The sequence below is a fragment of the Salmo trutta genome, chromosome 28 (assembly GCF_901001165.1).
Source record: "Salmo trutta chromosome 28, fSalTru1.1, whole genome shotgun sequence".
NCBI classification, from domain to species: Eukaryota; Metazoa; Chordata; class Actinopteri; order Salmoniformes; family Salmonidae; genus Salmo; species Salmo trutta.
In genome coordinates this window covers 29,869,807-29,886,719 of record NC_042984.1, presented here as the reverse complement: position 1 = coordinate 29,886,719, position 16,913 = coordinate 29,869,807, and the positions used below count along the sequence as shown (strand labels likewise).

The 16,913-nt window shown below is 49.3% G+C and overlaps 1 protein-coding gene across 2 annotated transcripts in view; it reads left to right on the top strand.

Annotated features, from left to right (window-relative positions):
- The window catches only part of lamb2 (laminin, beta 2 (laminin S)), a 51,626-nt gene that overhangs the window by 33,654 nt on the left and 1,059 nt on the right, over window positions 1-16,913 (top strand). Inside the window, exons 15-33 of one of the 2 annotated variants that reach the window (XM_029719549.1) lie at window positions 17-175; window positions 7,271-7,398; window positions 7,553-7,688; window positions 8,284-8,476; window positions 8,588-8,731; window positions 8,973-9,204; window positions 9,304-9,473; window positions 9,877-9,912; window positions 11,367-11,591; window positions 11,729-11,946; window positions 12,154-12,250; window positions 13,727-14,099; window positions 14,245-14,429; window positions 14,595-14,836; window positions 14,968-15,171; window positions 15,327-15,471; window positions 15,652-15,859; window positions 16,408-16,549; window positions 16,641-16,817. In XM_029719549.1, the coding sequence (XP_029575409.1) occupies window positions 17-175; window positions 7,271-7,398; window positions 7,553-7,688; window positions 8,284-8,476; window positions 8,588-8,731; window positions 8,973-9,204; window positions 9,304-9,473; window positions 9,877-9,912; window positions 11,367-11,591; window positions 11,729-11,946; window positions 12,154-12,250; window positions 13,727-14,099; window positions 14,245-14,429; window positions 14,595-14,836; window positions 14,968-15,171; window positions 15,327-15,471; window positions 15,652-15,859; window positions 16,408-16,549; window positions 16,641-16,817 (3,414 nt within the window). The remainder of the gene's footprint in view (window positions 1-16; window positions 176-7,270; window positions 7,399-7,552; window positions 7,689-8,283; window positions 8,477-8,587; window positions 8,732-8,972; window positions 9,205-9,303; window positions 9,474-9,876; window positions 9,913-11,366; window positions 11,592-11,728; window positions 11,947-12,153; window positions 12,251-13,726; window positions 14,100-14,244; window positions 14,430-14,594; window positions 14,837-14,967; window positions 15,172-15,326; window positions 15,472-15,651; window positions 15,860-16,407; window positions 16,550-16,640; window positions 16,818-16,913) is intronic. The other variant, XM_029719550.1, reaches the window with a different exon arrangement.

The window sequence follows — 16,913 nt, the reverse complement described above, 5'->3', positions numbered from 1 at the left end:
TTGTGTGTCTCTCCAGGGCTGCAGTGTGGAGCAGAGGGAGCACCAGCCTGGGCGCCCTGCCACCTGGACTGGCACTGGGTTTGCCAAGGTCCCAGAGGGCAGCAGCCTGGAGTTCTCCATCAACAACATCCCCTACTCCATGGAGTATGACCTCCTCATCCGCTATGAGCCACAGGTTAGTGCCTAGTCACACACATACTAGGCTTGGGCGGTATTCAGATGTTCATATCGTCATACCGTCCTTCTCTCATACCGGGATTTACGCTGTTAGCAGCATAGCACACACGGGGGCGGTAAACGCAAGAAAAGCCCTTGGGCCTCTATTACCAGAATGCTAACAAAATTTGCACAATACAAATAGCGAAATCACATAGATGCTAAATGCTAACGAGCGAAAACGAACATAAACTAATTGCAAAGATAGGCAAATCCAGCTCACAAAGTTATACAAGCATAGCTAGTAGTAGTGTGGACATTTACAAGCGAAAGTGAATGAGAGAAATTGCAAATGAAAAAACTGTTCTGGGGAACTACGGTAAGCTTCATCATTGTAACGGGGTGAGTGACAGGTTGCCGGGAAGTCAGGCGCAGGAGAGCAGAGATGGGTGATAACAGGAGAACTTTAATATACACCCTGGCCCAAAGGCACAGGCGTGGCAGCACAAAGCACAACCACGGTAACATGAACCGGATTAAACAAAACAAACAAACCTAGGTTTGAAACAAACCTGGCGCAAGCCAGCCTGTAGCGTAACACCCTACACAAAGAACAATTCCACATACAGACATGGGGGAAACAGAGGGTAATATACATTTAGTCTGATGAGGGAATGTGAACCAGGTGTGCGGGGAAACAAGACAAAACAAATGGAAAATGAAAGGTGGAGCAGCGATGGCTAGAAGACCGGTGACGTTAACCGCCAAACGTCGCCCGAACAAGGAGAGGGACCGACTTTGGTGGAAGTCATGACAGTACCTCCCCCCCTTGATGCGCAGCTCCAGCAGCGCGCCGACAGCGGCCTCGGGGACGACCTGGAGGGCGAGGTGCAGGGCGATCCGGAGGAAGACGGTGGAACTCCCGCAGCATAGAAGGGTCCAAAACGTCCTCCGGACAGTACTCCTCCCAGTCCACGAGGTACTGAAGGCCCCTCGCCCGACGCCTCGAATCCAGTATGGAGCGAACAGAGTACGCCAGGCCCCCTCGATGTCCAAAAGGGGCGGAGGAACCTCCCGCACCTCAGACTCCTGGAGCGGGCCAGCCACCACCGGCCTGAGGAGAGACACATGGAACGAGGGGTTAATATGGTAATCGGGGGGAAGCTGTAACCAGTAACTAACCTCGTTCAGTCACCTCAGGACTTTAAATGGCCCCACAAACCGCGGCCCCAGCTTCCGGCAGGGCAGGCGGAGGGGCAGGTTTCGGGTCGAGAGCCAGACCCGGTCCCCCGGTGCGAACACCGGGGCCTCACTGCTGTAACGGTCTGCGCTGGCCTTCTGGCGCAGGACGGCCCGCTGGAGGTGAACATGGGTGGCGTCCCAGGTCTCCTCCGCGCGCCTGAACCAGTTTTCCACCGCAGGTGCCTCGGTCTGACTCTGATGCCAAGGCGCCAGAACCAGCTGGTACTCCAGTACGCACTGGAAGGGCGAGAGGTTAGTGGAGGAGTGGCGGAGGGAGTTCTGAGCCCACCCCCCCGGCCGGTCCTGACAATAAGACCGCAGAAACCTACCCACATCCTGGTTCACTCTCTCCACCTGCCCATTACTCTCGGGGTGAAAACCCGAGGTAAGGCTGATCGAGACCACCAGACGTTCCATGAACGCCCTTCAGACCCTCAAAGTGAACTGGGGACCCCGATCAGACACTATAATCCTCAGGCACCCCGTAGTGCTGGAAGACGTGTGTAAACAAGGCCTCCGCAGTCTGTAGGGCCGTAGGGAGACCGGGCAGAGGGAGGAGACGGCAGGACTTGGAAAACCCGTCCACAACGACCAGGATCGTGGTGTTACCCTGTGAGGGAGGAAGATCGGTGAGGAAATCGACCGACAGATGCGACCAAGGCCGTTGTGGAACGGGTAAGGGGTGTAGCTTACCTCTGGGCAGGTGCCTAGGAGCCTTACACTGGGCGCACACTGAGAAGGAGGAAACATAAACCCTCACGTCCTCTGCCAAGGTGGGCCACCAGAACTTCCAACTCAGACACCGCACCGTCCGACCGATGCCTGGATGACCAGAGGAGGGTGACATGTGGGCCCAATTGATCAACCGGTCATGGACAGCAGACAGAATGTACAGATGCCCAGCAGGACACTGGAGGGGAGCGGGCTCTGCACGTAACGCCCGCTCAATGTCTGCGTCCAGCTCCCATACTACCGGCGCCACCAGGCAGGAGGCTGGGAGTATGGGCGTAGGATCCATGGGCCGCTCCTCTGTGTCATACAGCCAGGACAGTGCGTCTGCCTTAACATTCTGGGAACCTGGTCTGAAAGAAAGGGTGAAAATAAAATGGGTAAAAAACATGGCCCACCTTGCCTGATGAGGATTCAGTCTCCTTGCTGCCCGGATGTACTCCAGGTTGCGGTGGTCAGTCCAGATGAGAAAAGGGTGTTGAGCCCCCTCAAGCCAATATCTCTACGCCTTCAACGCCTTGACAACAGCCAACAGCTCCCGGTCCCCCACATCATAGTTTCGCTCCGCTGGGCTGAGCTTCTTCGAGAAGAAGGCATAGGGGCGGAGCTTCGGTGGCATACCCAAGCGCTGAGAGAGCACGGCTCCTATCCCAGCCTCAGACGCGTCCACCTCCACCGTGAACGCCAAAGAGGGATCTGGATGCGCCAGCACAGGAGCCGAGGTAAACAGAGCCCTTAGGTGACCAAAAGCCCTGTCCGCCTCAGCCGACCACTGCAAACGCACCGGGCCCCCCTTCAGCAGTGAGGTAATGGGAGCCGCTACCTGACCAAAACCCCGGATAAATCTCCGGTAGTAATTGACAAACCCTGAAAAACGCTGCACCTCCTTTACCGTGGTGGGAGTCGGCCAATTACGCACAGCTGAAATGCGGTCACTCTCCATCTCCACCCCTGAGGTGGAAATGCGGTATCCTAGGAAGGAGACGGACTGCTGGAAGAACAGGCATTTCTCAGCCTTGACATACAGGTCATGCTCCAACAGTCAACCAAGCACCTTGCGCACCAAGGACACATGTTCGGCGCATGCAGCGGAGTATATTAGAATGTCATCGATATACACCACTACACCCTGCCCGTGCAGGTCCCTGAAAATCTCGTCCACAAAGGCTGGAAGACTGACAGAGCATTCATCAACCCGTAAGGCATGACGAGGTACTCATAATGCCCTGAGGTGGTACTGAACGCTGTCTTCCACTCGTCTCCCTCCCGGATACGCACCAGGTTGAAAGCGCTCCTGAGATCTAGTTTAATGAAGATGCGCGCCCCGTGCATTGACTCAATCGCTGTGGCTATGAGAAGTAGCGGGTAACTGTACTTCACAGTGATCTGGTTAAGGGCTCGATAGTCAATGCACGGGCGCAGAACTCCCTCCTTCTTCTTCACAAAAAAGAAACTCGAGGAGGCGGGTGAAGTGGAGGACCGAATGTCCCCCTGATGCAGAGACATATGTCGGAGACATATGTCTCCATAGATGCCGTCTCCGCCTGTGACGGGATACACCTGGGAAGTGTCGGCGTCTACCTGATGGTTTATTGCACAATCCCCCCGACGATGGGGTGGTAATTGAGTCGCCTTCTTCTTAGAGAAGGCGAGAGACAAATCGGAATATTCGGGAATGCGCACTGTGGAGACCTGGTCTAGACTTTCCACCGTAGTAGCACCAATGGAAACCCCCAAACACCTCCCCGAGCACTCTCCCGACCACCCTGTGAGAGCCCTCCGTTGCCATGAAACAGTGGGGTCATGACAGGCTAACCAGGGAAGGCCTAGCACCACGAGAAATGCAGGAGAGTCAATGAGGAAGAGACTGATTCTCTCCCTGTGACCCCCCCGCGTCACCATGACCAAAGGAGTGGTGGCCTCCCTGATGAAGCCAGACCCTAATGGTCGACTGTCCAACGCGTGAACTGTAAAGGGCCTAACCACTGGAACAATGGGGATCCCTAAACTATGGGCGAATGCTCTGTCGATAAAATTCCCAGCCGCGCCTGAATCGACGAGCGCCTTATGCTGGGAATGCGGGGAAAACTCAGGAAAGTTGGCTTGCAAAAACAGGTGGGCAACAGAGGGCTCTGGGTGAGAATGGTGCAAGCTCACCTGGGATGACGCCAGAGCGCTCTGCCTGCTGCCTCGACCCCCAGAGGAACCAACCCGACACCGACCGGCAGTGTGACCTCTGCAGCCACAGATGGTGCACGTGAAGGCCCCCCCTCCAGCCTCCCTGAGCGCAGCACCCCCCAGCTCCATAGGCACCGGAGCGGTGGTGCTGGGAGATGAAACCGACAGAGCCGGGTCTGAACGTCCGCGGGTGACCAGCAGGTTATCCAGCCGGATGGACAGGTCCACCAGCTGGTCAAAGGTGAGGGTGGTGTCCCTGCAGGCCAACTCCCGATGGACATCCTTGCGCAAGCTGCAACGATAGTGGTTGATCAGGGCCCTGTCGTTCCATCCCGCTCCGGCGGCCAGGGTCTGGAAGTCCAGGGCGAACTCCTGGGCGCTCCTTGTCCCCTGCCTCAGGTGGAAGAGACGTTCACCCGCTGCTCTACGCTCGGGCGGGTGGTCGAAGACTGCGGGTGAATTTGACCCCTCGATGTGGTCAAGCGCCGCATCTCCTTCTACCCACACGGCGTTAGCCCACTCCAGGGCTTTCCCCGAGAGGCAGCAGGCAGAGCACCATCTGTGGTCGAGGCAGCAGGCAGAGCGCTCTGGCGTCATCCCAGGTGAGCTTACACCATTCTCACCCAGAGCCCTCTGTTGCCCACCTGTTTTTGCAAGCCAACTTTCCTGAGTTTTCCCCGCATTCCCAGCATAAGGCGCTCATCGATTCAGGTTTGAAACAAACCTAGCGCAAGCCAGCCTGCAGCGTAACACCCTACACAAAGAACAATTCCACACACAGACATGGGGGAAACAGATGGTAATGTACATTTAGTCTGATGAGGGAATGTGAACCAGGTGTGCGTGAAAACAAGACAAAACAAATGGAAATTAAAGGTGGAGCGGCGATGGCTAGAAGACCGGTGACGTCGACCGCCGAATGCCACCCGAACAAGGAGAGGGACAATCATGTAAAATAATGTGACAGGTGAAATGAAGAACGCAATCTGCTTTATATCCGTATTGCATAAGTTGACTGCAGATATTAAATAAAAAAGTAGCTGCAAATATTATATTTTATTGAAAAACGTATGGTATACCGCCCAAGCCTAACACATACACACATACAGTTGAAGTCGGAAGTTTACATACACCTTAGCCAAATACATTTAAACTCAGTTTTTCACAATTCCTGACATTTAATCATAGTAAAAATTCCCTGTCTTAGGTCAGTTAGGATCATCACGTTATTTTAAGAATGTGAAATGTCAGAATAACAGTAGAGAGAATGATTTATTTCAGCTTTTATTTCTTTCATTACATTCCCAGTGGGTCAGAAGTTTACATACACTCAATTTGTATTTGGTAGCATTGCCTTTAAATTGTCTTACTTGGGTCAAATGTTTCGGGTAGCCTTCCACAAGCTTTCCACAATGAGTTGGGTGAATTTTGGCCCATTCCTCCTGACAAAGCTGGTGTAACTGAGTCAGGTTTGTATGCCTCCTTGCTCGCACACGCTTTTTCAGTTCTGACCACAAATTTTCTATAAGATTGAGGTCAGGGCTTTGTGATGGCCACTCCAATACCTTGACTTTGTTGTCCTTAAGCCATTTTTCCACAACTTTGGAAGTATGCTTGGGGTCATTGTCCATTTGGAAGACCCATTTGTGACCAAGCTTTAACTTCCTGACTGATGTCTTGAGATGTTGCTTCAATATATGCACATCATTTTCCTTCCTCATGATGTCGTCTATTTTGTTAAGTGCACCAGTCCCTCCTGCAGCAAAGCAGCCCCACAACATGATGCTGCCACCCCCGTGCTTCACGGTTGGTTGGGATGTTGTTCTTCGGCTTGCAAGCATCCCCCTTTTTCCTCCAAACATAATGATGGTCATTTTGTTTCATCAGACCAGAGGACATTTCTCCAAAAAGTACGATCTTTGTCCCCATGTGCAGTTGCAAACCGTAGTCTGGCTTTTTTATGGCTGTTTTGGAGCAGTGGCTTCTTCCTTGCTGAGCGGCATTTCAGGTTATGTCAATATAGGACTCGTTTTACTGTGGATATAGATACTTTTGTACCTGTTTCCTCCAGCATCTTCACAAGGTCCTTTGCTGTTGTTCTGGGATTGATTTGCACTTCTCGCACCAAAGTACGTTAATCTCTAGGAGACAGAACACGTCTCCTTCCTGAGCGGTATGACGGCTGCGTGGTCCCATGGTGTTTATACTTGCGTACTATTGTTTGTACAGATGAACGTGGTACCTTCAGGCATTTGGAAATTGCTCCCAAGGATGAACCAGACTTGTGGAGGTCTACCATTTTTTTTCTGAGGTCTTGGCTGATTTCTTTTGATTTTCCCATGATGTCAAGCAAAGAGGCACTGAGTTTTGAAGGTAGGCCTTGAAATACATCCACAGGTAAACCTCCAATTGACTCAAATTATGTCAATTAGTCTATCAGAAGCGTCTAAAGCCATGACATAATTTTCTTGAATTTTCCAAGCTGTTTAAAGGCACAGTCAATTTAGTGTATGTACATTTCTGACCCACTGGAATGGTGAGACAGTGAATTATAAGTGAAATAATCTGTCTGTAAACAATTGTTGGAAAAATGACCTTGGACAAAAGCATCTGCAAAATTGTATATATTATATTATTTTACTCTAAAACATTTTTAGAATGGGTGTCATGCACAAAGTAGATGTCCTAATCGACTTGCCAAAACCATAGTTTGTTAACAAGAATTTTGTGGAGTGGTTGAAAAACGAGTTTTAATGACTCCAACCTAAGTGTATGTAAACTTCCAACTTCAACTGTATATACGTACACACACACACACACACACACACACACACACACACACACACACACACACACACACACACACACACACACACTCCCCTCTGTTTTCTGGATGTGCACAGTACAGTGTGTAACTGTATATGACTGTTATTGTGGTGTGTGTGTGTGTGTGTGTGTTGTGTAGATGCCACGGGACTGGGGGGAGGTCCGTGTGACGATCATTCGGCCAGGGCCCATTCCCACCAGCAGCCCATGTGGAAACACCATCCCTGCAGACGACATGCTCACTGTGTCCCTGCCTGCAGGTTCCAGGTGAGAAACTCACACACACCTCACCATGGAATATACAGTGCCCTTGTGTCTGGCTCAGGTGACAGTGATACACTTGCGTAATTTGATGTTACTACATGGTGGATTTTCTTAAAAGTTAGTATTTTCCTGTGTGTGGTGTGTGTGTTTGCTGCAGGTTTGTCGTGCTGCCTACACCTGTATGCATGGAGAGAGGAGTGAGCTACACTCTTCGCTTTGAGTTCAGTCGCTATCTGGATGGGAACAGTATTCTCATTCTTGGTACAACCGCTGCCAACATTCTTGTGGACTCTGTGAGTATCAAGACTCAAAAAATTGAGCCTCCCGAGTGGTGCAGCGGTCTAAGGCGCCACAACAGCCGGGGGTTCGATCCGAGGGTGTGTCACAGCTGGCCGTGACTGGTAGCCGATAGGGTGACACACAATTGCCCCACTGTCGTCTGGGTTAGGGGAAGGTTTGGCTGGGGGGCTTTCCTTGGCTCATCGTGCTCTAGCGACTCCTTGTGGCGGCCCGGGCGCCTGCAAGCTGACCTCGGTCATCAGTTGAACAGTGTTTCCTCTGACACATTGGTGCGTCTAGCTTCCGGGTTAAGTGAGCAGTGTGTTAAGAAGCAGCACGGCTTGGCAGGTCATGTTTCGGAGGACACATGACTTGACCTTTGCCTCTTCCGAGCCCGTTGGGGAGTTGCAGTGATGAGACAAGATTGTAACTGTGAATTAAAAAAGGGCAACAATTACAAAGTAAATTATATACAATTTTAAGAAACTTACTCAACAAATTATGCTTGTCTGCACATCTCTCTCTTTATCTCTCTCCCTCTCTCTCTCTCTGTCTAATTGTGTTCTTCTTATGCAATCCGACTAATACTCCTCCCTGCTTCCTCTTCAGATCTCCCTGATCCCTCGTTACTCCTCCCTGGAGATGTTCATTGGCGGTGACCCCGCCTCCATCGCTAGGAAGCAGAGCTTCGAGCGCTACCGCTGCCACGAGGTGGCCAAGAGCGTGACACGCTCCCAGATCAGCAACGTCTGTGCCAAACTCATCACCAGCATGTCAGCCATCATTAACCATGGAGCCCTGCGTAAGTCATTCCAGGGGTACACATAATCACGATCTGCTATCATCAAGGATGCCTGGTAATTATTTTCACAATGAAATGAAAACGTTTTCATCACGTCTTTCTTCTTCACAGCTTGCCAGTGTGACCCCCAGGGCTCAGTCAGCTCAGTGTGTGACACACACGGAGGTCAGTGTCGCTGTAGGCCAAACGTGATTGGACTTCGCTGTGACCAGTGTGCTCCTGGGACGTACGGCTTTGGACCTGCAGGATGTAAAGGTTAGTGTCGTAACCCCAGTCAACCGCACAAAGAGTAATGGCAAAACTCCTGGTGTTATCCTGTAAGGTACACAAATAGTTTATTTTGCAAAGGTGCATTGGACTGTACAGTCTGTCTATCCCACTTATGTGAACAGCTGTACTGGTGGCGCCCCCTGCTGCCTCATTACCTACTGACCCACTCCTCTCTTAATTTATACTTTCCAATAAATCTCCCTCCCTCCCTCCCCCCTCTCTCTAGCATGTGAGTGCAATCTGGAAGGTGCGGTCACTCGGTCGTGTGACCAGTTGACTGGGCAGTGCCCGTGTCGCCCGGGTGCGTTCGGCCAGCGGTGCGATGGCTGCCAGGCAGGACACTGGGGCTTCCCCAACTGTAAGCGATGCCTGTGTAATGGACATGCTGAGGAGTGCCACCAGAGGACCGGAGCCTGTCTCAACTGCAGGGACAACACTGGAGGGGACAAATGTGACAGGTTAGGATTCACCACGGAGTCAGTGGGGAATCTTGAATAAGAATTAAGGTAGTCAATGTAATGTTATTGACAAGCATACTGCTATTGCTGTATTTCAAGGTGTGCCAACGGTTACTACGGCAACCCAGTGTTGGGCACAGGTATGGGTAACCAATGTCGGCCCTGCCCTTGCCCAGATGGCCCAAACAGCGGACGCCACTTCGCTGCCTCCTGTTACCAGGACAACCGCAACAGACAGGTGGTCTGCAACTGTAACCAAGGATACACAGGTACAACCCACGCCTCCATTTCTCCATTGAGGTGTCTTCTCTCTCTCCTTACTGTTCTTCCTCCTCTTCTTCAGCCAGGTAAGCGGACGCAGAACAGTTTGATCATGTCTGCATGGATGAGCAGATGCTTCCTAGGGTTGATGATGTACTGTGAAAGAGAACAGTTTGATCATGTCTGCATGGATGAGCAGATGCTTCCTAGGGTTGATGATGTACTGTGAAAGAGGATCTGTTAGTGTGATTTAACTCAGCGAAATGTCCATGGTGTGATATTCCAAGTGCTTTGCCATGGTGGGTCTTTTGGTGAGCCAAATAGACACTTCTCTTATAGAACGTTTATCCTACCAGGATAAACGTGGAATGATAATGTGTGTTGTTTCCTCCCTTACCCAACTTGGCACAGGGGGGATGGTTAAGCGCTCCGAGGGTTCTTTCAAGCGTGAGTAGTGATGATGGTGACCCCCCCCCCTTCCCCCCTGCCACCTGCATGGCTTCAGCACCCCACCCATCTATGGTGCTGTGCCACAGTGCACTCCTGCCTCAGAGTAGATGGAGCTCCCAAGAACTGACCAAGAATCAGTTTCGACTGATTGTATAACACAAATAACTGACACTGAGTCTGGGTCAACTTCTACAGTGTCTCCTGTGTATAACAACTATAATGTTATACTGGGCACATACAGTCCGAGCTTGTTACTCCTGCTGGCTCACACAGGCACTAAGCAGGCAGACAGTCAACCAGCTGAAAACAACAGAATCTCTGCCACGCTGCATCTTGCCTTGTGATTCTCTGCCTCTGTTGCAGACACAAAAGACAGTAACAGGTATATCATAGAAGACAAGCTGAAGCTGTGAGAATCCGCCAACCTATTGTACATTCACATCCACTGTGAGCCTGTGGCAGAAAGACAAACAAGCATTCTGCTTACTCTGCTTCAGACAGCTTTGCTGCAATGAGCTCAATATGATGTGCTTTACTGTAAACCTCCTTACCATCAACAGCCCCTTCTATGTGGCATATCCTTTTATTCAATATATTTCGTTTGCTCCTCAAAGACACAAAGAAACAAAGACAAAAAAACAAAGACACAATGAATCACCTAAACACAAAATAATAGTATCACAATGCCCCTTTATCAATCAGTGAGGAAATCTTGTCCGTTAAATGAGGAAATCCTATGTTTTGTTCCACTATGGGTTAGAATACAGTACTTCCCTTTTTTTTTGTCCAGCTAACGGCTGCAGGGGGCAGAGTATGCTGGAGAGACCACAAGACCAGCAGCTGTAAGTTGTCTGTCAGACCCAAAAGTCAGCCCCCTCCCACACCAGCATACTCTGCCCCCTGCAGCCGTCAGCTGGACTCAAAAATGGCAAGTATGTCTCCCTTCCTCTGAATCCATCTTAAGAAGATATGGGCCCTTTGTGAGAAAAGCTAATTGTTCACGATGTCTGCCGAAAGACTGAACATAATCCACTTTGCAACAGTGTGATCACAGAGATCCTCACTAATCACTGTTAATCTCCTGGGTAACCAACTCCCTTTTAACCCAAGATATAATAGCATTGCACAATGATAAAATATCAAAACTAATTAAGTTTATAACATGATGTGTACAGTTTGAGTAACATTGTGATAACTACTTTACTGATAGTCACTGAGGTAGGTTTCACACACAGCACATGACTCTCTGTCTGCAGAAGCTGTCACGCTATAACCGTCTCGCTTAAGTCCACTGGAAAACAGTTTGGAAATACTTGGAAATACCAAGTAATTTTTCTCCATCACCCAGCCAATAAATATCTCAATCTCAACATGAGATGTTCCACTTAGCTACTCTTTCTTTTCAAAAATGTCACACCTTCTCCCTCAACCTTTTTTCCTATTGGTCACAGGTTCCCGGTGTGAGCAGTGCGCCCCTGGTTACTACGGTAACCCCTCCCAGCCAGGTGGGCGGTGCCAGCCGTGCAGGTGCAGTAATAACATTGACATGTCAGACCTGGATGCGTGTGACCGGCGGACAGGAGAGTGTAAGAAGTGTCTCTACAACACAGAGGGACCGGACTGTGGCGTGTGCAAGAGCGGTTACTATGGAGACGCCTCGCGACGCAACTGCAGAAGTGAGTCTCTGTTGACACATCCTCTTCACACACCAGAAAACTTAAGAACCATTCATTTTAGGAATGTTGCATTGAAACTGTATGTGTCGTGCACCCTAGTAAAGGTTCAATCTATTCTCTTCTGTATGCTTCCCCAGAGTGCACCTGCAGCTTCCTGGGCACAGAGCATACCCAGTGTACAGCGCGGGATGAGTGTGTCTGCCAGCGTGCCACGGGGCAGTGCCAGTGTTTACCCAACACCATCGGCCTGACATGTGACCACTGTAAGCCCAACTACTGGAACCTGGCTAGTGGGCAGGGCTGTGAGGCCTGCGGCTGTGACCCCAACAACGCTGTCAACTCGGCCTGCAACGAGGTGTGTGTGTGTGTGTGTGTGTGTGTGTGTGTGTGTGTGTGGTTCCATTATCAAATCAAATTTTATTGGTCACATACACATGGTTAGCAGATGTTATTGTGAGTGTACCGAAATGATTATAGTGTAGCTAAATGCATAACTAAGGTGCTTTATGAGACAGTCCTCTAATGTGACCTCATGCTCATGTTTGACCTCCCTGTGCCCCAGTTCACTGGAAAGTGTCAGTGTCGTGATGGATTCGGTGGAAAGACCTGCACAGACTGCCAAGAGCACTACTGGGGAGACCCCAGGATCCAGTGCAGAGGTCAGCATTAATGTCATGTAACATGGTATTCATGACTCATGTAACATGGTATTCATGAGTCATGGAACATGTTATTCATAACTCATGTAACATGGTATTCATGAGTCATGGAACGTGTTATTCATGACTCATGGAACGTGTTATTCATGACTCATGGAACGTGTTATTCATGAGTCATGGAACATGTTATTCATGAGTCATGGAACGTGTTATTCATGAGTCATGGAACGTGTTATTCATGAGTCATGGAACGTGTTATTCATGACTCATGGAACGTGTTATTCATGAGTCATGGAACGTGTTATTCATGAGTCATGGAACGTGTTATTCATGAGTCATGGAACGTGTTATTCATGAGTCATGGAACGTGTTATTCATAAGTGTGGCATCAAAATATCAGCAGCAGACATACAGTGCATTTGGAAAGTATTCAGACCACATACATTTTTTTCACATTTGTTATGTTACAGCTTTATTCTAAAATGGATTCAGTTGTTTTTTCCCCACATCAATCTATACACACAATACTCCATAATGACAAAGCAAAAACAGGTTTTTAGAAATGTGTGCAAATTTACTAAAAATAAAAACCAGAAATATCACATTTACATAAGTATTCAGTACTTTGTTGAAGCAGCTTTGGCAGCAATTACAGCCTCGAGTCTTATTTGGCTGTCATGTGCCTTTTACTGAGGAGTGGCTTCTGTCTGGCCACTCTACCATTAAGGCGTGATTGGTGAAGTGCTGCAGAGATGGTTGTCCTTCTGGAAGGTTCTCCCATCTCCACAGAGGAACTGTAGATCTCTGTCAGAGTGACCATCGGGTACTTGGTCACCTCCATGACCAAAGCCCTTCTGCCCTGATTGCTCAGTTTGGCCGGGCGGCCAGCTCTAGGAAGAGTCTTGGTGGTTCCAAACTTCTTCCATTTAAGAATGATGGAGGCCACTGTGTTCTTGGGGACCTTCAATGCTGCAGACATTTTTTGTTACCCTTCCCCAATTCTATGCCTCGACACAATCCTGTCCTGAAGCTCTACGGACAATTCCTTCCACCTCATGGCTTGGTTTTTGCTCTGACGTGCACTGTCAACTGTGGGACCTTAAATAGATAGGTGTGTGCCTTTCCAAATCATGTCCAATCAATTGAATTTACCACAGGTGGACTCAAATTTTAAGGATGACCAATGAAAACAGGATGCACCTGAGCTCAATTTCGAGTCTCATAGCAAAGAGTATGAATACCTTATTTACATAAGTATTATTATTTTAATTTTTTTGATAAATTAGCAAAATTTCGAAAAACATGTTTTCGCTTTGTCATTATATGGTATTGTGTGTAGAATGGTGAGGAAAATGTTTTATTTAATCCATTTTAGGATAAGGCTGTAACGTAACAAAATGTGGAAAAAGTCAAGGGGTCTGAATACTGAATGCACTGCATACTAACAATCCCTCACTTTCTCTCTATCTCTCTCAGTCTGTGACTGTGACCCCCGGGGCATAGAGACATCCCAGTGTGACCAGAAGTCAGGCCACTGTGTGTGTCAGCAGGGGGTGTCGGGCGTACGTTGTGACCAGTGTGCCCGGGGCTTCTCAGGACAGTTCCCTAACTGCCAGCCCTGCCATCAGTGCTTTGGGGACTGGGACCGGGTGGTGCAGGACCTGGCTGTCCGAACCAAGACCCTGTCGGAGCGGGCTCAAGAGATCCAGACCACGGGCCTGACTGGAGCCTATGAGAAGGCCTTCAGAGACCTCGAGAAGAAGTTGGCACAGGCCCAGGGCATCGTCAACACCCGCAACACCACCGCAGAGGCAGTCAGCAGCCTGATGGAGCTCATTGAAGACCTCAGGTACAAGGCATACACACAGACACTGTATTATACTGTACATAACAATACATAGATAGACTTTCAGTCTGCATAAAGATTCACCATAAATATGCCTCTCCTCCAGTTTTGGAGTTTAACTGTAATTTCCTGTCCCTTTCTCCTGCAGGTCTCAGATAGGTGAGACCACAGACACACTGAATCGTCTAGAGGGAGACCTGACCAGTGTGCAGAACAGCAATGTTGAGGCCAGTAATGAGCTCAGTGCTCTGGAGAGAGAGGCCAAACAGCTAAACCTGACCTCAGATCAGCTCCACCGTCAACTAGACATCCTCAAGAACTCCAACTTCCTGGGTGAGCAGAGACTTCCTTTCCCCCTTCCAACATAGGGTTTCTGGGATAAATAGTGCCCTAATGACTTATGTTATTAATGTTTTTTTGTAGAAATACTTTAAAAATATTAGTTATTTGTAGTATTAAATATGTTCTTATCATTATTTGGCACTCTCTTTCCTCCAGGTGCATATGACAGCATCCGCAGCTCCTATAACAAGTCCCGTGACGCAGAGCGGCGAGCCAACCAGTCAACCACCACCACGCCCAGCACTGTTAGCCAATCAGCAGACACACGCCGCAAAACAGAACGCCTCATCTCTGCCAAGAAAGATGACTTCAACCGTAAGAACGCTGCCAACAAGCGAGCCCTGGGGGACCTCAATGCCAAGGCTCAAACCCTGGACATGAAGAAGATCAACGAGAAGGTGAAGCATGCATCATCTGTCTGATTGTATTAAACCCCTTAAACAGCACAAGACCAGAAGAAGAGTTCAGGCAAAGTAATAAACAAATGTAGTAATCTGATACATGTTCCACCCCCACCCCCTTTGATCAGGTCTGTGGGACCCCTGGCGATGCCCCCTGTGCAGAGAGCCTTTGCGGAGGAGCAGGTTGCCGTGACGATGAGGGGAACAGGCACTGCGGAGGCCTGAACTGCAACGGTGCCGTAGCGATGGCAGATAACGCTCTGGAGAGGTCCAAGCACGCAGAGAAAGAGCTGAACAAAGCCATGGGGGAGGTAGAGGAGCTCTTCCACAAGGTCAGTTACAATAAGTGTACCTAAACCAACACTGTCTTGACAGGAAATGGAGACCTGCAAAATCTATTGCGGCATGCCACTAATGCATACAGCTGTATGACCTACAGCATGAGGGTACTTGATAACAGTTAACCCTGATTCTGATGGCTTCTCAGGTTGCAGATGCCAAGACCAAGGCGGAGGAGGCGAAGAGTAAAGCCCAGGCAGCTCTGGACAAGGCCACCAACACCAAGAACAAGGTGGAGCGCTCCAACAATGACCTGCGGGACCTCATCAAGCAGATCCGGGACTTCCTCATGCGTGAGTTGGCTAAAGTGAAAGAAAATTCAGATGTTCGAGGAAAAGTAAGTTCCTTGTCTACATAAAAGCAATTTATCTTAAACTCAGGATCATCATCATGATCCGCATCATCACTAAGTGTTAACTTCCCAATCAACATCAAAAATAGCTGTGCTGATCTGAATATCCATCTCCTTGCAGAGGAGGGTGCTGATCCAGACAGCATTGAGACAGTTGCCAACCGTGTCCTGGAGCTGTCCATCCCAGCCTCACCACAGCAGATCAGACACCTGGCAGAGGAGATCAAGGACCGGGTCCGAAGCCTCTCCAACGTAGACGCCATTCTGCAACAGACACAGGACGATGTGCGCAAAGCAGAGCAGCTGCTGCAGGAGGCCAAGAAGGCCAGGTGTGTGTGTGTGCCTTGTATGTAGAGGGTTATACACTGAAGGTACAAAACATTTCCATGACAAAGACTGACCAGGGGAATCTAGGTAAAAGCTATGATCCCTTATTGATGTCACTTGTTAAATCCACTTCAATCAGTGTAGATGAAGGGAAGGAGACAGGTTAAAGAAGGACTTTTAAACCTTGAGACAATTGAGACATGGATTGTGTATGTGTGTCATTCAGAGAGTGAATGGGCAAGACAAAAGATTTAAGTGCCTTTGAATGGTAGTAAGTGCTTCAACTGCAACGGTTCCACGTGTGTATCAAGAATGGTCCACCACCCAACATGGGCCAACATCCCTGTGAAATGCTTTTGACACCTTATAAAGTCCATGCCCCGACGAATTGTGCTGTTCTGGGGGAGAAAGGGGCAGGGTGCAACTCAATCTTAGGAAGGTGTTCTTAATGTTTTGTACACTCAGTGTAGATTATAGCCGTGTCAAGATAAAGGAAATGGTCCAGCAGAGCAAGACGCTCCTGATTCTAACATGTGTTTCCGTTATGTAGGAATCGGGCAGAGGGGGTGAAATCCACAGCAGAGACGGTAAAACAGGCACTTGAGGATGCTAAGAAGGCCCAGGCCGCAGCAGAAAAGGCCATACAGCGGGCTCGGGCTGACATTGGTGAAACGGAGGATCGACTAGCACAGGTACTCAAGTGTGTGGACACCATCTGCATGCAGTTTTATGTGATGAAGGGATCAAAAGATAATACATTCCTGATGTTTTCCCTGCTTTTAGATCGAGTCTGAGACCTCCAGCAGTGAACATGACCTAAATGATGCCATGAACCGCATGGGCAACCTAGGTCGGGAGATTAATGCTCTGAAGCTCAAACGTGCCCACAACAGCGTGGCAGCAGCTCGAGCTGAGGAGACAGCCACTATGGCACGGGACAAAGCCAATGAGGCCAAGCAGGTGTGTGTGTGTGTGTGCGTGTGTGTGTGTTGTTTGTTTGTGTATATTTGTGACTGTCATACCGTGTCTCTTACTGATTTTGTGGTCTTCTTTCTC